The 25,158-nt window shown below is 43.2% G+C and overlaps 1 protein-coding gene across 5 annotated transcripts in view; it reads right to left on the bottom strand.

Annotated features, from left to right (window-relative positions):
• Window positions 1–25,158, bottom strand: part of LOC116327826 (neuropilin-2-like) — a 95,353-nt gene that overhangs the window by 22,756 nt on the left and 47,439 nt on the right. For all 5 annotated transcript variants that reach the window (XM_039600086.1, XM_031749493.2, XM_039600087.1 and 2 more), the window contains 4 exons: window positions 17,877–18,021; window positions 13,574–13,749; window positions 12,660–12,827; window positions 11,467–11,611 (listed from right to left, as the gene is read on the bottom strand). In XM_039600086.1, coding sequence (XP_039456020.1) covers window positions 11,467–11,611; window positions 12,660–12,827; window positions 13,574–13,749; window positions 17,877–18,021 — 634 coding nt within the window. The remainder of the gene's footprint in view (window positions 1–11,466; window positions 11,612–12,659; window positions 12,828–13,573; window positions 13,750–17,876; window positions 18,022–25,158) is intronic.

Below are 25,158 nucleotides of genomic sequence, written 5' to 3'. Positions count from 1 at the left end.
TTCTAGGATATAAAGCTTTGTTAAACAATGCAAACAGTAATTTCCATTCCATATTTTTGTGATAAAATGAATACTGTTGGATGAAACTATGCCTTTAATGTAAATCCCTGCCTGATATGTCTGAAATGTACAGAATGGCAATGTAAATAAATATATATAGTGGCAAAAAAAAAAAAAAAATAAATAAATAAATAAATAAATAAATAAACACAAAAAGGTTAGAATAGAATAGAATAGACAATAGATAATCTGTTTTATTGTTTTCTCTCTAAGACAATCAAACTGTGTAATAAGCAGAGACGATGCTGGGAAAAACTAAATCTGAGCTCGCTTGTTAAATATTCACAGTTTGTTCTGCGACGGCTTCGCTGCACAGTGGAAAATAGTAATATTTTAACAGTGCAGCTGTGATGTTTGAGCAAAGCCAGGCTTTGGACACAGTGCTAACTGACGATGCTTTTATGCTCTTCGCCGTTTTCGGGGCCTGTCGTTTGTCGGGATCCAGGCAGGGACAGAGCGAGCTGATGCAGTGAGCTGGCACTCAGCTCAGGACTGTGCCACACCGCTCTGTTTATCCACTGCAGGCTGGCATGCACGCTCACACAATGCTATGATGATAGATGCTGCACTCACACTGACCTTGGAGCACAGCAGCGTGCATTGAGTGTATGATAGATCAAACACACACACACACACTCACAGACCTGCAGAGCAAAGACGTCAGCATTCGGGTATGACAGTGTAACCCCGAAACCTTCTGGTCTTAATAAGCAGTTTTTCTACTGCTGGTTAAGATTCCTTAAATGGCAATGAATGCTTTCCCATCTCTCTCCCTCACACACACACACACACACACACACACACTGGTGAAAGTAGTGTGTGTGTGCGTGTTGACGTAAGGGAACAGAAGATTGGCTTGCGTGGCACAAGCCAGACACCACAAACCTCTCACCAAATTATTCTCAGAAGCTACTTTTTTCTCCGTCTTCTGTTCGTTTCATGGCTTTTCTTTCTTTCCTCCCTTCATATTTCTTTCCTTCTTTCCATCTGCTGTCTCTCGTTTGTCACAATAAATCGAACCAGATTCGGCTCTGCTTTGCAAAACCACTATTGACACCACAAAAAGCTCTAAACACACACACATAAACACACATGCTCCCTCTCTCTCTCTCCCTCGCCTCTCCTGCATAGAAGTGAAATCGTACCCAGTCTTGTTTCTGTTTTACCACAACCGCAATTTTCGTCTTCATAACTCTTTCCCTCGCTCTCTCTTTCTGTCGTCTCTCCCTGAGGTATATTTCGATTTCTCCTCGCCCCTTTGCAGCTCTTTCTTCGTCTCTTTGTTGAGATTGGGTCTCTTCCTGTTGCTCTTTCTTACTCTCCTCCACCTTTCAGCACTTTTCTCTGTGCTGTAACTCTGTCCACTGTTATTTGATGTAGATTCTAATCACCAGTTCAGTGAATCTCAGACTGCTGCAGATTTGCTTCGAGTGTAATTGTTGTAGATATTTCCATGACTCAGACGGTGATCTTTCTCTCTGTGTGTGTCTTGTTTAGTGTTAACTGGTAACCTTTGCAAGCCTCTGCTAATAGCTTTGAGTGCACTGCAGTGTCGGGGTTCATCCACTCTAATGTGTGTGTGCGCGTAACTTTGAGTTGTTTACACAGTCCGCTCACAGTCAAAGTATGCACGATTATTATGTAAGCCCAAACACTCATATTGCTCTTTCACACACACACACACACACACACACACACACACACACACACACACACACACGCGCTCAAAATTAGATATTAACATTTGATAAGCAGCTCCCAGCTGCTGACATTAAGCTGTTTTAATTTGGTGCCCTTTACCACTGTAATTAGCCCCCCATGTTGAGGGGAGAGAGGGAGGAATAGGAGATGAGAGGGAGACACAGAAAAGGGAACGTAACCCTTTCCACCTCGCACCACCAATTTCCTAATTAGTGACCACACACAGCTCCACAGCCTCCTATTTCTATCTCCATCTCCTCTCCACCTGCCTAATTCAATTTGGCTCTCCTTTCCTCGCCTTTTCTTAACTCCTTCTACTCCTCATCCTCTTCTTCAATCCACCAGGGTCCTCTCTGTATCAACTGTAAAGATCAGAAATAATTTAAACAAGATACTTTAATAATATTTTTAAAAATGTTGTTGCAGGAACTCGCTGAATGGAAATAAATGACAGGACAAATACAAGGTGGCAGAGTTCAGTCACTCGTGGGAAGATTTAAACAGACGTGCATGAGAAAAACCAATCCTGACGTATATATTCTGCAGATGGGTCATCCAGAGCTGACTTACAGAAACCTGCAGAGACCCTCCGACTCGATCTCTTCCACACACAGATGCACACTTTCTAAACTGAAGAACAGAAGGTGTCACAGGCCCAAGGGCTCATTGTAAAGCTGCTGACTGAGCAAGGCAAAGCGGAAACACAGAGACGAAAACTGTTCAATTATGGAAAGTGCTCTGGGTATAAATCTACCTCTGTCAGCCTAAATAATGACTACTGACATAGTGTGTGTGTGTGTGTGTGTGTGTGTGTACGTCTAAGAGACAGAGAAGGCAGTTGCTACTCAATTATTGGTGACATGGTGCATGTGTGTAAGTATGGAGGGGATTTCCTCCACTTAATGACTGAAAGACTGAAAGGCATGCCTTCCTTACAGACGAAACTGGCTAACCTGTGTGTGTGTGTGTGTGTGTGTGTGTGTGTGTGTGTGTGTGTGTGTGTGTGTGTGTGTGTGTGTGTACATGTTTAGACATATTTGTGAGGACAGAAAATTGCCGTGCTACTATCCTCGTGGGGACCAACAGTCACTTATGGGGACAAAACGCCCGTCCCAACGAGTTTGAAGACATTTTTGAGGCTCAAAATGTGGTTTTAGTGTCAGGGTTACCATTAGGTTAGGGTTGGGATTAGGCATTCATTTTTGATGGCTAGGGTTAGGGTAAGGGAAGGTATTATGTCAATGACATGTCCTCACTAAGATACGAAAACGAGTGTGTGTGTGTCAGGTATCATCTGCATAAACTCATATTTACTGCTATAGAATAGAATAGAATAGAATAGAATTCAACTTTATTGTCATTGCACATGCACAGGTACAGGGCAACGAAAAGCAGTTTGCATCCATCCAGAAGTGCTTTAGTGATATAGATATATTACAATATATATTAGCAATAATATAGATATGCAAGTATATTACAGAAATGGGTCTATTGTGGTATGTTATAATGTGCACGGTATGAAGTATGTTGTGAATATTCTATAACTATAGGTATGTACAGGCTGTAGTGAGTACAAGCTATGTACAGGCTATGAACAGGATATAAATATGAAAAACTATACAGAATATGAAATAAATAACTTTACAGAAATATGAGATATACAGTTATACAAACTTGCTACAGTTTCCATTCAAACTGAATATTAAAGACGTCACATTAATGTGTGCTGCTATAAGTGAGCGTTATACTTGGATGCAGAAAAAAGTAGAAAATCTGATCCTAGTGCTGTGCAATGAGTCTAAAGGAACATGACATCACATCACAGGTGATGTTGGAAAACATCTGAAGGTCAAATCAGACAACTGTTCTTAAACCCAGAGCTGTGGCTTCGGTTTGTACTGTATGTGGCTTAAACTCATTATGACTCCTTCTTCTGTAAATGAGTGGTTTGGAGAATGAGGTCTTTACAGCAGCGTATTATTTCCAGACTAAATTGCTAATTAGCGCATTGTACAGAAAGCTACCAATTATATAGTTTTTTAAAATTATTTCTTTAATGATAAGTGCTACAGTGGACCACAAGGTTTTACATTAGTAGACAGGAAAGGGGAGTTTCTGCAAAAACTGAGCACATGACTGTGGTTAAAAAGCTGCCAACAATCAAACTTCTGGTTAAAAGGCAGAGCCATGAGCTGCGCAGCTGAGAAGCAAAAGCACTCTTCATGTCAGGAAACTACAGACAGTAAATTGCTCATTAGCCCATTGTGCAACAAAGCACCACAAGGTATACGACTGTAATTGTAGCCTTAAGTGTCAAGACAAGTACGACAACAACTGAGATGATAAAAAGAAGCTGCTGGCAGTGAATGTGTAACTACATCAGTGAAACATGGTGAGCTACAGAGAAAATGAATTTAAGTGTGGAAAAAACCATTAAGCTAAGTAGGCCATTAGGATCTATGGAGAAGAGAAGGACAGCTTTCTTGCTCACCAAGCATTAATAAGCTGTTGTCTCCTTCCAAGGCTCGGGCGTGGTCGGATTAAACTGCAGGTGCAGCACATGATAGGCTGGACGTACGGTTTGGGACAAGGGAAACATGTTGTCTTTCGTCACTGAGCACAGAGATTTTTAGCTAAAGAGAAATTAAATCATTTTTAAACATTAAATATAGCGAGTAAGAGCGAGGGCAGTATTGTGTAGCCCTCCAGTTGGGTTTTTGCATGGTTTGATGGATGGAAGGATGAGGAAACAGAGGGGGAAAAGAGAAAGTCATATTTGAGAAACACTGAAAGGCATGCTGAGCCAAACTTAAATATTTATATTGGAAAAACACGAGCTTTCATTGCACACGGAGCCCTACCTGCATATACACACAGGCATCCGCAACCAACCTGGAGCGCGTCCTAAGTGTTTCCATGTGTGATATCTCAGAGAGGGGAAGGGAAGGAACAGATAAACTGAGCTGTCCTGAAGTAAACAAATCCCTGTTGTGTGGTTAAAATAGCTTAGATTGCTCAACACTTAACAGTAGAACATCTCTGTGAGCTGCAAACTTGGCCTTCTGTCTTTGCTAAAGCATAACCCCGAACCGGGAGCACAGCTGCAGGGCATTCGGCTTCTCCGCCGTGGTGGACAATTGATTTTTTGTCGCTCACCCTGGTGCATTGTGTTATCAGACACTTTGGAACATAGTGTGGTGCAAACATTTAGAACAGCTATCCCTTCAGGATCTTAAAATTGATTGCTGTTTATTTTTACATCCCTGTTCTTATGTAGAAGTTGTGCACTACCTGCGTCTGTTGTGCACTGATTAGATCGACACAAGTTTGAGTTTTTAAAGATGAGAGAGGAAAGTCACAAGTATAAAAACAGAGAAGGGAACTGGTGGGGACTCTGGTGGGGATGGAGTGTGTCTGTGTGGGTGTGGTGAGGGGCTTGTTGCAGGAGCCTTGGCAGGACACAGTGAAACCTGCAGAAGCCACAAACATGCACAAAACCTCTCACAAACCTTTTTTCCATTTCTGCTTTTCCATTAAAAAAGACTTTGGACAACCCAGTTAGAAAAACAAAAATCACAGTGACATGTGCAGCTCTTTCCCAGTATCTGAATACTATTAAAACATAAAATTACCCAATCTGCATACTAGTTATTGTTACTGGAAGCGGCATTGCATTCATAACCACTTTCATTTCTTCAGTGAAATGAGAAAAGGCAAGAGGAGCAGGGAGAGAGAACAGTGGGTGTAACTGAGGACACATCCTGCAGATCACATGAAAGTGTCTGGACTCAGGCCATGGCCCACATGTGAATGCGATCAGGAAAGCTGGACGTGACACACACACACACACACACACACACACACACACACACACACACACACACACACACACACACACACACACACAGACTTGGCTAAATCTGAATGACTTGCTGGAAAACACCTCCAGAATGTCTTTAACAAGGACGATCAGCAGCGTTCCCCTCCAGGGTGCCACTGTAACGACTGACATGTGTGTTTTCCCGGTCCAACTCCATCCGCGTGTCAGTGACTGACAAAGGAAAAGTTCTTGGCCATTAGTCGCCTGTGCATATTGCAACACTCGTCATAAAGTCACAGCCACAGTTAAGGCTTCCTACATGGAAATTTAATGCCGTACGCTTTGCCAACAATATTCTGAATCACATTCAATCCACATTTGCACCGGGATTTCTCACTCAGGACGATGTCCTCTTTGTTTTTTGGACAGTCTGTCAAACCCTCCCTGCTTGATGTACTTCCCCACATCCTGCAGAATTTCACACAGCACTCTTTTAGAGTCCATATTTTTAATAAAAAGACATAAACCGTACATAAAAGATACATGAGGCCAATGTAACATTATTCTGTGAAGCCGCGAGCAGAGCAATTTATGCCGTTGTCGTCTTGGTGACATGATAGGCAGGCGGTGGCGATCAGGCCAAGAAACTGCAGAAGTTCATGGTCACAGCAAATCAGCCATACGCTGCTCTTTCATCCTTTTTTAATCTAATGGGGATCATAATTTGCAAAATGAACACTGTGCAGACACTCATCAAGATCTGAGCCCATTGACTTCTTATGAGTCGCCCCCTGCTGACCATGAGAAAGAGTGCATGTTTGTGGCACTTCTTGCAGAGCTACAAGCCATGCTTATCTTTCATTTACAGTCTGTGGTGAAAAGCAGCATTCATCAGCCACGAGTGAGGCTCCTATCGCGCTAATCATTGCCGTTTTGTTGGAACATAATAATAAGGAAGCGTAATTTGTGTCACAATCTGGTTGGCGGTATTTTAAGACTTCCGTGATCCCGAGAGCAGCAGCAGCAGCAGCAGCAGCTGAATAAAAATAAAGCTGTTATTAAGCACTCTGAGGCTCCGGACAAAAGCCGCTTTCACTCTGTGTCTGTGTTTGTCATTGTCTCCATTATTTTCCTCAAGCACCCCGCCCATAACAATGTAGTTATCAAATGTGATGAGAAACTAAGCATGTATTTACACAACTAAAACCAAACTCACATCTTTGTGCCAAACAGGTGGTGTGTGTGTGTGTGTGTGCGCGTGTGTGTGTGTGTGTGTACATACGTGCCTGCCTGCCAACAGCTAGGTGTGGAGTGAAAGAGATGAGAGTGTAGCAGATGTTCTGATAGCTCACTCATTTAAAACATGAACAAAACTGGCAGCGTGCGAGCTCAGAGTTCAGATCCAATAGTCGGGGTTATGAGACCTAAATTACACGTTGCCTCCGTAGCTAGCGTGAATGATTAGAACGAGTCCCACAATAATATTCTGGCTTTTGTTTCTGTTTTTGCACCGAAGGTTTGGCACAATAATGAGATGGTAAACGACATGATTGCGTGCCCCCTAAGAGCCTCGGATCTGCAATTTTGGATTTCTTCATTGCAGTTGTGCGCTGAGATTGTCTCTCTCATGTGAGGAAATTGTTTTACAGCCCCGTGGCCAGGTCAGCGTGCTTCACTGTAAAATATGAAAACAACGCAGGGGCAGTAATGGAAAAGCAGTTTCCTTTTAAATTTGTTAAAGCTGCTGTTTAGAGGATGCGAGGTGTATGACTGACAGCGTGTTACACTGTCTTTGTCTTATAGTAATTGTGAGTACCACAGTACACTGTATGCACTTTTGTGGAGCATCTCAGTAAGGACGAAGGCTGAAAAGTTTCTACCAGGAAGCAAACTTGATTTCTGCAGTTCTAACATTCATACACTCAATAAAAAAAACTGTGATCTGAGCATGAACAGGCTCAGTGTAGATGCAAGTTCAGTCCCCAGAAAAAGAGAATAGTGTTAACTGAACATTAAACTGGCTGTTTGGATTGATTCCCTGGAATAAGTGTGAATGTTTGTGATTGTGTTGGAGAACGTATGACGGTGATATGCTGCTTATTTGTTAATGAATTCATTAATGCATGCCCACTATTTCCTGAGCGGCGCTGAGACAGGCGGGATGCGACTCGACTATTTGTGCTAAAGTGTGAGGAAAAAAGGCGGAATCCTAATTGTAGGTGGAGCTGTCTCTGTTTATGTTTGCTGACGTGGAAATGTTCCTGAAAAGGTCACAACAATGCAAAGCTTGGGAGTCTGAGGATGTCGATGTGTTGTTTCGCTAAACAAAAGAAGATTAAGGATCCTTTTTTAAAACGGGTAACTGTGTGCACGTCAGCTCGGTGAGAAGGACAAACGTGGGCCTGAATGTCTGCGAGTCTCTGACTTATGTGTAAACAGCTGTGTTCAGTGGACTGAAACTGATGCGCCGTTGAATATTTAATCTTCTTTTACAACTCAACACAACGGGTAGAACAAAAACACACAGGAGCAAGAAGGAAACAGGTCAGAATGACTGGATCGTTTTTGGATCGTTATCCTCACATCAGTTAGGATGGAGACCGTTTAAGATGCGGACAAAGTGAAATTTAACAATATTCACTTGCTCTAAGCCACTAACGTACAATTATCTTAGTGTGTGGTTGTGTGTTGTAGTTGGGATGGTTGCTGTGCTGTACACGTGAAGTGGAAGTGAACTGTTATCGTGTTTAATGCGCAGATTACAACCAGAAGGCAAACATCTGGCGCGCAGACATCGAAAGCCAGACCAGCAGACAATCAGTGCAAGCACAACCGCAGTGATGTTCATCTGCACCACAGTCATGGAGATGGTGGTGCAGATATCGAGTGCACGATTATCACACATGTAGTTTATGAGCAGGATAACCAGTGCGCTCGTGTCAGACGTTACTTCAGTTTATGCATATTTTACTTTTTTCTTATGGCCAAAAAAAAAGCTCTCGGCAGGTCCTGGCATTAATGAGTTAGTTAACTGGGAGAGTAGTTAGATTTGTGTTACGCTTGAACCAAAAGGTTTAACTGGAAAAGCTGTTAAATATAAGCAGATGGAGTTTAATGGCTTTGACTGCATATTTAATGTAGTATAGGTGTGTCAAACATAAGGCCCGGGAGCCAGAATCGGCTCACCAAGGGCATAAATTTTGGACTTTTAATTGTATTGTCACAGCTTTTCCTGCTGATAAAGAGTCAGTAAAGTCCCCCACGGCCTTTCATACTACACAAAGGTAATTAACTAACAGATAACCAATCAAACGCCAGAAAAAATCCTAGTTTTCACCATCTACTATAGAAATGCACTTGTTTTTTGTTGTTTTTTACACACTTTCTGCTTTATAATCACAGGACTGTCTGGGTAACGAGCTCCCAGAACTTTAGCTGAAACAGTCGTGCTGACTGATTTCTTTCATTTCCTACAGCCGCATTTCTTTATCATGTAGAAAAACTGAGACGTACTGTTGAACTTGCACTTTGTTGTATTATGTCAGAGATTAACTGTGTCGTTAAACTTCTTTACACTTATGCGGCCCACGATGTCCGATGAGTCTGACATCTCTGTTCTTGTTTCATGGAAGGAAAGACTAAAAGTTTCAAGAGGCTTCATGAAGAGTTTGACGTGTATGAAAATATCGAGTGCAAAGATGTAAATCACCACATGCCGCAGCACATCGATGGTGTCATGTCAGGACTCAACACCTCGTGAAACGCTGTGATTTTTCTGTATAATCTGCATTATTCTTCGTCCACGGTACTTGTTAGAAACTGTATTAACAACAGAAGAGGCTGCCCTTCTGTTCCCATCATCGCCGGCCTCCTGGTTAGGCCTGACACATCTGGGATATAACGTTCCCCTCGGGTTCCCCCTCTCTCTGTCGGAAACCCAAATGGACACACACGTGCTCAGAAACACAGAGTTGGAGCCATCGGTCGCAGCCAACAACCCCCTTCATGTCCACTGGGAACAGGTACGTGTCATTTCCTGTTCTCGTCTTCACCTGTCACAACCTGACTGAAGCAGTAAAATCTGAAAACGCTGGAAGCAGAGAGCACGGGGAAGGAGAGGACTTTGGTCATAACAGCAGCAGGTACAGAGGTCTGGTTATGAAAACACGATTTAACTGCTGTTACTGTGTAATAACTGGCTATCTATAGGACATGATCATATTATCATGCATTCAAATATCCCAGCTTTAATAACATTGGATCCATTGTCTCTGCTTCTTTTAGTGGAGAATTTATACAGCTCATTATTACTGCTCAACTTAAGCAAAAGAAAAAAGTGTCAGGTTTGTACAATGGATTGCTTTAATGCTTAAATTATTGTCGAGCTGAAAAAAATGCTTGCCACAGCTAACAAGGTCCATGCAACACTAGCATATTATAATAAATTGTGGTTACACAGCTCAGTAAAGTGGCATATAGAGTAATGGTCCACATTCATCACTTTACACACACTGCACACTAAAAAGCACTCCTGATGAACAACGGCTTCTGCTAAAATATTAAAAAACACAACAGGAAAAGGAAAACACCAAAGTTCACCTAATCCTTCACGACACACTAGCAACATGCTACTAACATAATGGGCTGGGAACACAATAAAGTACACAGCTGGCCACTATTAGTAAAAGTCCCATGACCTAGACATGTTAATCCCTGTCCAGACATGTGGAAAACCCTCCTGCAGAGCAAGATGATTAACTTTAACCCCAATGATATGTTGGAGAATCCATGACACAAGCACAAATACTACAGTTATTCATATATATGTACGTTTGTTTGGACACAGACACAGGTTTGTTATCTTAGTTGCTCTAAAAATCACAGCTTGAATTTTAGGCTCTTCACATCCAAACAGGGGGAAGGACCAAAGATCACAGTGCAGTTTTTATTAAGTTTAAGAGCTTAAGAGCTGAACTGGGAAACATAAAGAGTTCGATAGTCATTGCAGCTACATGTAAAGCTCAGCAAATGATCGCAGGATAGATAAAGAAACACTGCCGGGTAAACAGTACTCTCCTGGAGGTCAGCGCGTTATTATCCAAGTGCATCATCCACAGAGGGCTCGAAGAAGAAATGCAGAAGGTTCAGCGCAAGGTGCAAACCAGTGTTCAGTATCAAAAGCAAGACAAACCGCATCTGGAAGCACCCTTCATAATGATGGGCCACCAGTCTTTACTGATGATGCATAAGAAGAAAGAACCACTCAAGTGTAGGGACAAACTTCCTGCTCATATTCCACCAAATACAGCAAAGTTGCCTGGAAGGCAGTACAGATGGATAATAACCCCCAAATACAGTGAAAGCAACTGACACAATTTTGCAGGTAAACAAGTCAAATGTTATGTGATTGTCAAGCTGATCACCTGATCATTCATTACAACTGCTGAAAGCAGGCAAACAAGGAGCCTGAGAAAGGAGCAAAGCCACTTTACCATAAAGTCCACAGGTTCTGGACAAAGGTGCCAAAAAGTACTTAAAATTTAACATTTGGTTTCATATGACACGTTTGAATCCTTGAATTAAAGCTGAGAATCTGGCATTGTAGTGAAAAAAATCCTGCACCAGGAAAACTGTGTCGTGTAGAGTGGAACATGCTGTCTACACATGCAAAACCTACATATCACAGCACAAAGCCATAAAAAGACAACGAGGACAAAGACAAAAACCTCTGATTTAAAGGGCATGTGTATGCTTTTGAAATATGTTCATAGATCGTTTAATTTATCGTATATGTGCAGATGTATTCAACTTTCATTCCTGCTACTGTGTGGGATTGTTCATTTATCTACGCATGCAACTTTATTTCATCTGTGTGTAGTTTCTACCAGGCAGGTCACAGCCGAGAACCTCCATCCTCATGCCGATCCCGGCGGGCGACCATCTCTCTGGAAAAACTCGGATGTGCTGAGTCACTATCTCGTCAAACCTCCGCACCTCTGGAGTATCGTAGTGGCTGTTGCCCTCAAAAATCTGAGGAGAGGAAGAATGTGAAAGGTGAGCACGAAACAGTTTCACTGGTGTAGAAAGACCTGAGAGTTTAGCTCATTCAAGCATTTGATGATAAATTCTTTGACATCGTTTTGAAGGCAGTCAGTGATAAACTTTTGCCTGGTGCCCAAATCTGTTGGACCATTTTAAAAAATTCCTAAAACAAATTTTGGTATTTCACTATCCCGCCTGATGAGAAACCAATAAAAAACTGGAAGTCTTGATAAATAAGACACTAACTAGCATTGTTTCCCTGCTCAGAGCGACATGTGTCAAAAATAACAACAGAAAGAAGATGTTTACTTTGATTTCCAAATCGTCTTTGAGGCAGAAGAAGCCCAAGATTTATTACAAACTTCATACAGACAGGACTACAGCGATCCTTTCAAAAAACGTGGGCCGTGGAAGTTGTACTATTGGTTTCATTAATTGAACTGTATCCTCTGTGTTCCCCATTTCTGAAATTTTAAAAACCGTAAGATGAATTTCCCAGGATGCTCATTTAAAAAGACAGGCAGATGAGAGAGAACAGGATTTTAGCATCAGGAGAAAATCCAGGCACTCAGTAGTACTATTAAAGCGTTTTAAGACATAGTCTCAGAAAGCAGAACAAAGTTTAAAGTGCCCGTCTCTCAGTGCGTCAGACGCCAGCAGTGCTGAGTGGTGATGCAGGAAAGACATTTTTAATTAACACCCATGAGAGACAAATAGAGGATGAGAGACGAAGAGAGGGAGAGCGCAGGACTCGGGGAGAGGAAGACACAGAAGCACGAAGAATGAGGAGCGAGGTGATTAAATTGAATTATTATCGGAGCCGAGGCTGTAATAAAGCGCTTTTTTGCACAAAATGACAAGAATGAGAAAGACAAAGACGAGGAGAAAGAGAGGGAGACGGCGGGACAGGCTCGGCTGAGAGACGGCTATAAATAAACTACAAATGAGTGAGAAGTGACGGCGGACCAGAGGACAGAGGGGGCCCCGTCTGTGTCAAAAACAAGGAGAGTGTTTGTGTGTGTGTGTTCTCCTCTACCTTAGCAAACCCAGTCTTGCTGTCAGTGATGTAGGTCCAGTCTTTGCCATTCGAGCTGTGAGCCAGTTTGTACTTCCTGACAAATGCTCTGTTCTCCGCACTGCCCTCCAGGCCTCGTGCACCTTGGGTAATAATGCCACGCACCATCTTGGGCACACCGAGGTCCACCTGCAGCACACAAAACAAAGTTAAACAAAGTTAATATTGCTCGCTCACCCTCTGCGCCATGGAACCGATCAATTTCCAGATTCCCTGCCCATTGTGGCAACTGTGACTTTCCCGAGCATATAATCAATCAAACGTTGGTTTTCCATTGGGGAACTTTTAATAAGATTCAGGCTTTGGAAATGGGTTCTTCTTTCTATTCAATAGCAGTTCACAACCAAGGTCAGTTCACAAATGCAATCTAAACGACGGCTGAAAACTCCATCAGTGTTTAGAGACCCTGCACACTGTTGTCACGTGTGTCATTTTACAGTAATTTTGTGGGTTCGGTGGATGTTGTGATCGCCAGTGCAGGTGTGAAAAAGCCCGGCCTGCAGTATTTGATTGACCAAACCGTAGATTACATTATAAAAGACAGATGTGGATGCTGTGTCTTTTTTTTATGGCTCCTTTAGTTGCAAAAACAAGTCCCTGGGAAACTGACCCCACCTCCCGCTTGATTTATCACTTCAGACGACCTTTTCTGATGTTCTGACGTTTATGGTCTCAGTCTCTGGTTTCAAGTGTTCTCCGTTATAAACTGAAGTGCGTTCCTATACTATGTTACAATTAAGAGTAAAATATTTATGACAAAGCAGGTCAACGTCGTGGCTTCCTTGTGATTGGCAGCTCACCCCTCGCCCCTCACATGCAGTTTAAAAAAATCAACAGACAGAGCAGATGAATGACGTTAGGCTACAGCGACATACCTGCAGCCACTCTTCTCCAACTATGGGTTGTGTTGGGTTGGGAAACCAGCCTGATCGACTGGCCACCAGCCTGGCGGCCCCCATGGAGCCGTGGATGTCCCTCATGGAGGACGCAGTGATTTGCGAGTCAGGAAGCAAACCAGACAACATGCCCTGCAGCTCTGAGCAGGGGGCATCTGATAAATCAGAACACAGAGAGAAAGGAGCGCTTAATGCTACCGCTGAGGATTTTTTCTTAAGCTTAAGGCAGGAAAGATGATTTCTATTTATTCTCCCAGCTTATTACAATCAGTGCACAAAACAAACATTGATACCCCTTATTTCTTTTCTTTTTGTTAATAAAAGAAAAGCAATTACAAAGTAGTTTGGGAACTTTTTGGAAAACATTCCCGTCCTCTGACTCAGTGCCTCAAACATCAGTCAGCAGCTAAAAACATTAAAGCAGCATTATTATCGGCAGAGAACAACAACACTGGTGCTAAATGGTTGATTCTATGAATTTAAAGTTTGATGCAGTGATATGCTCTCTCCTGTCCTCTGCTGTTACAGCTCACTGTATGTTTACTGCTGGGAATTTCATGCTGCATATGAAACTAGTTATGCAATATTAGAGGCTGCCCGGAAGCTAAAAATCTGAAATCATCTGGAGTAATATACAGCACTCGGTTCTTTATATGTCACTTGTAAGAAACAACTGCAGCAATTTATTGAAAGTTATGCAAACATACATGGAAATATAGTCTATAGGGCAACAATGGAGTCTGTACAATGCTTGAAATTCAATATTTGGTACGAACACCTTCCTCGTTAAACAGGCTTTCTTCTAATTTCTCTGAGGATGTTTAGGAACAGTTCTCCAGGCTTCCTTCTTTGGATGTTCTCTGTCAGGATCTCAGTCCGGGCTCTGGGGAGACCCATCCATGACTCAAGCTCCACTGTGTGTTTTCTCAGTTAAGATATGCCTTCACTGCACTGGCACTCAATGTTGGACCGCTCTCCTGACCTCCTGCATACATACTGACAACGACTTGAACCAGAAATGTCCAATTTGAATTCATCGCTCCATCAGACCTGTTGCCACGGACACACCGCGTCTTCTTTTGTCCTCCACTTTGGTCCAGTTCTCTTAAATTTGTACGGACACACTGCACACCAGGCTGAGATATGCCAAGTTTTCAGCTAATAGCAGTTTGGGAATCACCTTGTTGGTGCAAAAATCCATTTTATGTCTGTCAAACTTTGTTATTTTTGATTGAGCCTACTAAAGAGATTTCTTTATTCTTTAGTTGAATTTTGGGACAAGCTGCTAGTAACAAAGTGACAAAGACACAAAATACAAAGACACAAGGAGTAGTTTAACACATTTGCACATGACTGTATCTGGTCAGTAATTTGGACATAACGGGCCATAATCTGATATTTTCACGATTCTTTAAACGATGCTGGACTGTCCAAACTGTTCTCCGTCTGCAGGCTCCTGCTACACCAAAGCATCTGTCTTTTAACGATCCTTCATAAATGAACGTCGCTTTCAGGTCTGGAATAATTCGGCGACACTGTTTGATCTAATCTGGGAGCAAAATTTTGTGTTTGTGACACAAACAACAACTTGTGTGTTACGCGGCGCGGCCCCTTTGAGCTGCTTTCCATCAGCCCATTTCATTATTTTGCCTTCCTGCTGCTGCAAAGTTGATGCATAATTTTAACCTGCCTACCAAAGAGGATTCTTCATGGGGAATTGAGCCCGAGAAGTCTCAAATGGAAGCACTAAATGAAAGCATGTTGGAGATCAAAGGGATACTGTTTATTACACTGACAAATGGTTTTTAGTCCGACAAGCATCAGAATATGGCACTGCCATGAATAATGACAAAACACAAATGGAACCAAAAAAACCAAAGTGACCAGTTCTGATCTGGGACGAAGACAAGCGGGAAAGAGCGACGGAAGAAAGGAAGACAAAGGTGAGGAGGAGGAGTTAGAGGACAAAGGGAAGATAAAGAGACAGACAAAAGGTCAAACGGGGAGATGGACTGAAAAGACAGCAAGTGAATAGGAAAGGGTGAGAAAGAGGGAGCGAGGGAGATGCAAGTGGGAAAGAGAGAGAGCCGGCTGACAGTGAAGGTTGACGGTGATTGATGGTGACATTCTTCAGGTCTTCACGGAGATGAATGTTTAATGCCGTGACGTTTGTGCCTCAGTATGGTAAATAATGAATCAACAATAAACAACAACAGCTCCAGCCAGGCTGGATGGCTCCTTCAAGCTCTACAGCAGACATGAAAACCGATTAGCTAGAAGAAAACGTTGTTCCCGTGTCATTTATTTTGTGTTTCTTATTTCTTGCATCAGTGTATTTTAGCAGCTCCTTTAATGTAGGAGTGCAGCATATCACCTCTACAGATAGCATAGCAGAAATAGTTTCAGCTCTCAAATGCACGCGCACAGAGAGATGCACGCGCATGCACACAGCAGTCGGACAGTAAAGCTGTCTCAGAAGCCCGCTTCCTCTCACGTATGCTCTGATGTTTCGCCCACACACAGGTGAACACAAACTCCCACTGTGCCGTTTCTGATAACGGGGTCTCACAAGTACGGCGCCGAGGCGCTACCTGGCTGATGCATACCCACACGGCTGGACGCACACGTGTGTAGTTTCCACAAATACACACGCTACACAAGCCCTGCTGGGAAAAGTAGTAAAAGGTGCTAAAAATAAATGATTGATAAGTGCTGCGGTGCTAAAATAAAATGAGATTAAGGAAGAAGCGATGGAGGGAGGAAGAGCTGAATGAAGCAGGGATGGGAAGATTTAAAGAAGGGATGTTGGAGGAAGGAATGGTGGCTGTCAGCAAAGGTAAAAGAAGGACAGAGGAAGAAAAACATACTGACGAGAGAGAGACGGAGAAAAAAGTAGAGCAGAAGACATAAAAGTGTGATTTAAGTTAATGACATGTCAGTGACTGACTGCTTTATGTCTGCCTTTATAGGCTTGTGTAGGGCATTATCACATTCCCCCTGGCAGTGTGTTTGACTGTGTGTTTGCCTGCATGTCTGTGTGCTCAGAAAAGATACTGCATGGCCATTAGCAGGTATGTTTGGGGTTTTTTCAGCAGGTTATGGACATTTTCCCTGAAACTGCAGCAGAACAGTTTGTGCTCCTCGCCATGAGCCTCGAAAATATCAAACTCTGACATCCCTCGTTACAAAAACCAGCCTTGAAAGTGTCAAGACTTTGCATATAAACTCAATGTTTTTCTCATGATGGATGGCAGGAATCGCGAGGTGGCAGGGATGAGCAGAAGGCAGGGCGATGCCCCAAAAAACGGGGGTTATATATGCTCTCACTCCTGAAAGCAGTGAAAAAGGCAGAGTGATATATAATGCAATTTCAGGTGTTAAAATAGAGTAAAAAAGTAAAAAAATTGGGCAATCAAGAACACAGGCAAGATACCTGATATATTCCACATCCCTGTCTATCTCTCTATCACACACACACACTCGGTATCATATTGTTTCAGTGTGATTGTGATTTGTGTGGGTGCTGAAATAGCCCTCCTGGATAAGAGCATATCTGTCCCTCTCAATGGCCGCTACGATGGCAGCAGAGAGAGGCCCTAACCTAATAATGATACAGTGGAGCGGGACACACATGCACACAGATATGCTCAAATGGATTGCAACTCTCTGTCTTTTACCATATACGCACAGACACACACACACACACACACACAGACAGTCTAATTAAGTTTTATCTATTTATAGTATTGAGCTGATTATGCTGGTTGAAATCGTGTTTGTTTGCCAGGGCTGCAGATGAAAGCTGAGAGCCTGTTACTCTCTGATGTTATCACCCACACATCACACTCTAGCATTATTCTATTAGGACTGAGTGTGTGTGTGTGTGAGATCTGTGAGTGGGAGACAGAGAAGGGGTGTATGTATATGAAAGAGCAAGGGCAAGAGTGCGGCCGCACACAAGGGTGGGTGTGTTCCGTGCATGTGAAAAGGAGAAAAAGACGAGAGGACGGCGTGAATAGAATTATGAATAGGAGTTAATGGATGGACAAATTACAAACCTGTTTATTATTAGATTATACAAATAAAGAAAAGCCTTTCACGTATTCCTGCTCCTGTCCAGAAAATGTCTCCAAGGGAGCTTTTCTGCACTGACCCTGTGTAACGCACGTATATCACTGACAAACTGACTTCTGTGTTTTCGCTGGAATCCCACGAGGAGATTGACCCCTGTCCCGAGAAAGTCTGAGAAACTCCGCAGGAAAACAAGCATCATCTGTCTTACCCGTGATCTGACAGCCGTAGAGCTCGAACCGCAGCGCAATGCCGTTCTTCCATGTCTGAGGTTTAATCCGCACGAAGCGGGCCAGGACCGGCTGTGGGATTCGATTGAGGACCACCTCTGTGGCGTCAGCGTTGGCATGGAAAACCTGCAGACAGAAAGGAACATTTAGCCGTGTGACGTTTGGAGTCTGTCTGCAGAGCAGGAGCTCAGTAAGGATAATGGGAGACAGCCCGATATTGCTGAGTCACAGTTCTATGTGCTGCATACAGCGATGTGTAAAAGTCCTCAGCCATCTCTCTTTTTTACTTATATTTTGTTTCCAAGGAGCCAGACTTTCTTGTCTTCCAAACTAGTTTTTTGGACATTGGCTGTTTTTTCACTAATTTTCAGTCTCATCCTTTTGCCTGATCCAGTTTCAGAGAAATGCTTTTTTTGTTTGTTTTTTAAGCTGCTTAATCCTGACCTATGAATCACTGACACATGAAAAAGTCATCTATTTCAAGGAATGAACAGAACAGGCAACGTAGCAAAGAACCAGCTTTAAGCTGTAACTTTGGCACACTACGACAGCCATCTGTCAAGCACGGTGGAGGCTCTGTTATGATCTGCTGCTGCTTTTTATCCACCGATGTTGGAGATTTTGATAAAACGGATTTTGATCAAACATGCAAAACTATCCAGAAAGTGTCTGAATGCCAACAGCTTCATTTTTTAGCACAACAGTGATCCCAACACTCTGACGGTGCTGTGAAAACAAACACAGTGGAACATTATCAGTCATGGACTGACAGCTCGAACCTCAACATCATTGAAGCAGTGTTGAATCATCGCGACAGAGAAAGGTACAAAAGGCAGAAACAACCAAAGAAGAGCTCTGAATGTCCTTCAAGCAGCCTGGAGAACGACTCCTGAAGACGATTTAGATTTGCACAAACTCAGTTGTTGCTGTATTTCCATTTATGTTTGCAAAATATACAGAAAATGAGGGCGGCTCAATATTTGTGCACAGTATTGTATACACATAATAAATCCCAGCTATTCTGTACAGCAGGATTAACCTTCAAATGTTTTAAAATGTTAATTTAATTTTAACACATTGGCCAAATAAACTGAAATTATTGTCCTTTTATCAGCTTACAGATATTTGAGTTGAGTTTTTTTCTCTTTTTTGGTTACTTTTTGTTAAATAAACAACGACACAGTCTAATATTGTTGATATTAATCTGATGTTGTATGTACTTGACCTGCTGAGGACCACATGATCATTTGTGTCCTGATATGTAAACTCTTACAAGTGAAAGTGTGAGCACTTTCTTTTTCCCCTGACTGTAAGTGGTAGAAATATGACACATATAATACAGCCATCTAGTTTCTTTGAGCTGTGGCATGATAAAAAATAATAATCTTATGGTTTGGAGTTAAGTTTGTGGCTCTGTCCACAGCTGTGATTCAAGACAACACTTAATGAAACTTAATGTGAGGTAAAAAGGCAGCAGATTAATGTTTCTCCTCTACGTGATTACATAAAGCCACAAAATTAATAAAGTGACTGTTCACGGAGGAGAGAAGGGGTGCAAAGGTTCACTCACACACACGGTCTGAGGGCATGCAGTGTGCAATAAATCACGGGCGTAAGTATGTGGGAGAGCGTCCTCTTCTCACGTCCTCTTGACTCAACCACACACACACATGCAGGAAAACAGCTCTAATCCCTTTGTGCACAGAGCACAAAGAAAAACACACCGTCACCGCCTGATGCACAAACACACACATGACATTCACTAACACACTGTGTGCAGACACCACTGTCCCCCCACATGCATGTAATGTGTCTCTGCTCTCACACGGTGCCCTCTGAGCTCCTGCACTCCCCACACTTCCTCTGAAAACACACACAAGTTCAGATAAAAGGAAACTGAATGCAAGTGCACATTGCTAGAAGGACCCTTTTTCTCTTTGACATCAAGACTTTATATCTCTGTCTATCTGACAGCATCGGGTCTCTCTCGCCAACAGCCATCTCCGCTGGTCTCTCAGCAGGACAGCACAGCTGGGTTTCTGCTCTCCTCCCATCATTTCGTTTCTGTCTTTCTCTCCGATGTCTCTATCTCGTCTCTCGCTGATGATAAACGGCTGTAAATTTAAGGAAAATAATCCATGCTGTTGTTTCATTGCAGGAGCAAATAAGCCTCTTTTTCCTTAACACTCTTTCTATTATGTTACATTAATGCTGAAAACATCATAGCGTGTTTATTATACAGAGCGGTAAGCCTTGTTCGACAGAGCCAAAGGCCTTGCAATTACTTGCTTGGCTACGCATTTATAGATGTTTGCCTTGTTTTAGGTGTGTGTGCGTGGGGCAGGGTGTGTGTGTGTGTGTGTGTGTGTGTGTGTGTGTGTGTGTGTGTGTGTGTGTGTGTGTGTGTGTGTGTGTGTGTAAAAGATTAAAATCACTTTTTTCTTCCTGTCTTCAATCCATTAAACAGCAGGACTCGTCAGGGGTGACAAAATGTGGATGAAAGGAGTTTGTGACTTGGAACAGAACAGGAGCAAGCCACTAGGCCAGCTGGGAATTGAACCCGTGACCCAGTGGGTGTACAGCACAAAGTCGGCCCCTGTGAACTCATGCCCTTACAAAAGCATTCATACTAGAAACTGTGACCTGTTAAATGATGGAAAAATGCCTACAGGCCCCAAAGACTTAATGGGATTGTGGTAGCAGACTGTAATTACAAGTGTGTGTGTGTGTGTGTGTGTGTGTGTCAGGGTGTGTGTGTGTCTGTCGCTGTGTAAAAGTGTAATTATGAAGTCTCACTCTTAGGAGTTGGGGGCTGGCGGGTGCTTTCTGATTTCCCTGGGTGCCCACTGAAACATTTTCAGTGTACACATATACAATCACACACACACACTTTTACGTGTGTGTGTGGATTCTTCTGCACACGTGTATGTTTGTGTGCAAGTCTAACCTGCAGCTTTTTTTGCAGCTTAATGTTTGCAGAAACAGTGTTTGGCTCCGCTGAGCTGTGCACACGAACTTTGACACGAACTTGGTTCTGTTACTGTTTCAGTTACCAGCTTTGTTCAGGGTCATCAGGGATGCAGCGCTGCAGCTTGTTGTACCGCTGAGCTACTGTCACTGATTGTCTTCATCAGGACTGTGAACTTATATCTTTACCACTTGCAGGGTCACGGGGCAGCTGGAGGCTATCCTGGCTGATATTGGGAAAAATGTGGGATACAGCTGCCCGTCCTTCACAGGGCTAAGACTCATAGACCACAAACCATGCACACTCCAGAATCAGTTCAGAAACATGCATGTCTTTGTGATGCAGGAGGAAGCCAGAACACCCGGATTTAACCTGCTCGGACACAGGGAGACCTGAGAGGCCATCCATTCTAGCTGTCAGGCACCTCCCCTGTTAAGAAATTGTCCCATAAATATTTATAACCTGACCGGCTTGTTAAAATTTTAATATGTTTTTCTACACGTCGGCCATATTTTATGCTGCCATGTTTGTTAAAAGTCAAACTATGTGAACTTTTCATTGTGTGGACGGGTACCTGTCCTCTGCAGAGATCGATAGCACACGTCAGTCTCATAATAAAGTGAATTTAAGAGCAGGGACACTTCAGAATGAAACATCTCAAAGATGAGACACACACATGTGAGTTTGCGCACGCATACAAACAAGAATATTCGTATTCCCGTAACTGCTCCCAGGTCGTGGCTCCGCAGCGAGACTCCACAGAGAGGAGGTGTAAGGGGATATGCAGCGTCCCTGAGGTCTTAAACCAAACTAAATTCACTGTTAACAGTCTCAGTCTAAGAGGCTTCAATAACAATCAGCTAATGGACTACACCTGCAACCCAGCTCAGGTTATTAAGCGTGTGTTTGTGTGTGTGAGAGGGTCTGTCTGCATTTGTTAATGGGCTGATGTTTCCACCAAGGTAAGAAGACAAGGGAAGCTGATACTGGCAAAGAGTAGGGTGGGCAGATGCTCCTCCCCCCTTTGTCTGTCTCCACACACACACACACACACACACACACACACACACACACACACACACACACACACACACCTACAAAAGCAAACAGAAATGCTCTTAACAAAATAATATAAAGAGAAACTTCAAATAGTACTTTTATTTCTCAGTGAAGCTCAAAGGTGGCCGACATGAAGTGAATACCATTTGTTCCTTCATTTACACACCTGCTCCGCTGAATAAGAATAGAGTTCTGGGTAGCAGATTCTGGTTTGCAGGCAAAAGGCAGCGAATCAGATCTAGTGAGTAACTACAGGAAAGGCGACTGACAAACGAGTGCGCTCACCTCACGGGAAAGTAAAGAACATGCAAAGCCACAGTCAGTCAGCCAGAGAGGGCCGGCACAGACGCTGAATTATTCAAATGTCCGTGCCGAGTGTGCGTCGTGTGCATGCGTTGAGTTATAAAATAATAAAACACCCCCCATCTCCTCTCGTTCCATCAAAGAAGGCCAAACACACGCTTGCGTACACGGAGACTTCGGGGAGGTAACCTGTCTTTGACAGCTGAATCCGAGCGTGTGTGTGTGGGACTGTGTGTGTGTGTGTGTGTGTGTGTGTGTGTGTGTGTGTGTGTGTGAGACAGAACAATGCACAAATCTCACAGACCAAACGACACACGGCACCTTCGTAATATCCCCTGTTGTCCCTTTTCTCGCTTTTTCTCTGAGCTTTTCTTTCTTCATTTGTCACAAACTCTTTTCTCCTGCTCTGCGTTGACCCGGCCCTCCCTTCTGCTTTTCCCTCACCTCCCTCTACTCTGTCGCTTTATTTTCCTTCCCTCTCCTGACATCCTTCCAGGCTGTGTTGCTGAGACCTCTGAACTATCCAGAGGGATTTGTGGTCAACACCCTTGTCTGCTATTCTCATTATTCCCCTCTCCTGCTTCATCCATCTATCCCTATTTCTTTTGCTCCGCGATTCCCCTATGAACACTTCTTTCCCCCTGCCTGCCTCTTTCCTTCACTCACTTGTTCCCCTATGAACCTTGCATTTCTCCCACCTCTCTTCCTCCTCCTGCTCGGTCTCTCCTCTCTCTATCAGCCTAACCTTTTGCTTTTTTCCATTACTTTTTTCCTGATTTTTTTCAACTTTTCTACACTTTCCTCCCATCACGATCCCTCTCTCTCTCCCGCTCATTCCACCCACGTCTCCATCCTCCATCCCTCTCTCTCCATCCATCCTCCCTCCCACAGATTAAAGTGGGAATAGGAGGTTTTGGTCTTGGCCGAGGTCCAGTGCTGTAATGGCCACAGACAGGTCTGCCTACAGCAATTCTGGGGGGCTACGTAATGACACTTGTCCCACGTCAAGCTCAAATGTAGCTATACAGAGAAGTTCTCAAGCTCCTAAAGATAAAAACTGCAACTGAGACGACATCATTTCTCACGCCGAGGCCTCGGGCTGCAGAAAACTGCTGCTTTACTTGTCGTGTGCACAACGCACCACACAGAAAGTTACAGGCACAAATCTGTATTGTGGCTAATGCAAATTCAAATGATCTGTCAACGACCTCTCGATTAAACCTTGGCAAGTCGCTGCTTCACAATAAGAATAAAAAATACATTTTCCCATCTGTCTGTCATTCCCCTTTTCCTCTGGTAGTATCTGTAAGTACAAATAGGAACAAATTAAGTCTGAATATTACTCCATCCTTGTGCCTGAAAAGTTTCTCCAAGTTAACATGTATTCCATATGCCCCATCTGGTTCACGACAGGCCTTTAATGACATTATCAAATACATTACAGATCACACAAATCATCACGATGCTGTGTGACAGCAGCACCGCCCTTGCAGGCAGGCTCCCAGATGTTTAAAGCCAGAGTGTGTGCGCATACTTTGTGTGTGTGTGTGTGTGTGTGTGTGTGTGTGTGTGTGTGTGTGTGTGTGTGTGTGTGTGTGTGTGTGTGTGTGTGTGTGTGTGTGTGCACAAGAAGTGTCTGATTAGTTAAGAGCAACAAACATTAATATACAAAAAGATAGAGGATGTAAATGCATCTATTCACATGTCTGCGTGTGCTGTTTGGTGTGTTTTTGCTCCACTATATATGTTTAATTATTTCATGCATGGTGGTTTTGCAAGAACAAACTATCCATGTGGCTTCCATTATTTTTTTGTCCTGCTTTAATGCCTGTTGCCCATAAAACACTAACTCAATAATTCTTCCAGATTAACGCACACAAACCAAAGCATCGCTGCTGCCAAGCACAAAAGTCATTTGTTTAAGCAGCACAAACGTGCCGGCGTATTTCCTGATGACTTTCTCAGAGACAGGAGGAGGAGGGAGCAAATGATGGAGCGCTGTGAGAGGGGAAAGAGTGTAAGGAGAGGCCGAAGGAAGATGTGAAGTGAGTGAATGAGGAGACATGGAGGGAGCAATTGATGGATGAAGAGATTCTGAGAGAACTAGTGAAGAGGCAAGTGAATGAAAATGTCAAGAAGGGGAGATGGATGGATAGGTGTACAGTCGGGGCACTTCTGTTTATTTCCTGGATGGCTAAAACAGCTACGACTTCTCAAAATTAATAACTTAGCCATGTTGATTTAAGGCTTCTGTGAGACAAAAGGAAAACCGTGATCCATCGCATAAACTGATCCAGGATCTGCTTTCAATTATGAAATACAATTTCCTTGAATTATCCTGTTAATGCAGACGCAGCGTTTTACAAACTGCAGAATAAAACACACTGCCAAAAAGGTCTTGGCCACCGCTGTGGAGTGATTTATATCTTTCTAGCATAAAACACACACACACAAACTCACAACAACACCCTGAAAGACGATAGAGAAAGTCAGCAGGGCAAGGCCAGTGCTGACTGGCCGTCTGAGGTGTGTCAACCGAGAAAGGACAAGATGCTGACATCATCGTTTCATCATCAGATAAATAACCATCATCCACACCGCCATTTTTTTCTGATCTAACATAACGCTGCCATAACACATTTACAATATTTGTACGTATCTGGGTAATATCCATATTATGGCACTGAGACAGTGGTGTGTAGTAGTGGATTAAAAGGGGTGCTGGACAACACTGAGCCGAACCATCAGATTACAGCACAGACTGGCACACCAGGGAGCCAAACAGATAGAAAGACCCTACCAATTGGTTTGCATGTGTGTGTGTGTGTATGTGTGAGTTTCTCTGTGTGCTGCTGATTTATGGCAATCCCCTCCTCTAACACACACACACACGTGCAACTCAATGTCTCCCTTGGTATTCAGCTCCAAACAGC

This window comes from Oreochromis aureus, linkage group 16 (assembly GCF_013358895.1).
Source record: "Oreochromis aureus strain Israel breed Guangdong linkage group 16, ZZ_aureus, whole genome shotgun sequence".
NCBI classification, from domain to species: domain Eukaryota; kingdom Metazoa; phylum Chordata; class Actinopteri; order Cichliformes; family Cichlidae; genus Oreochromis; species Oreochromis aureus.
The sequence above is the reverse complement of the archived record's forward strand: the minus strand, read 5'-3'. Positions and strand labels throughout refer to the sequence as shown.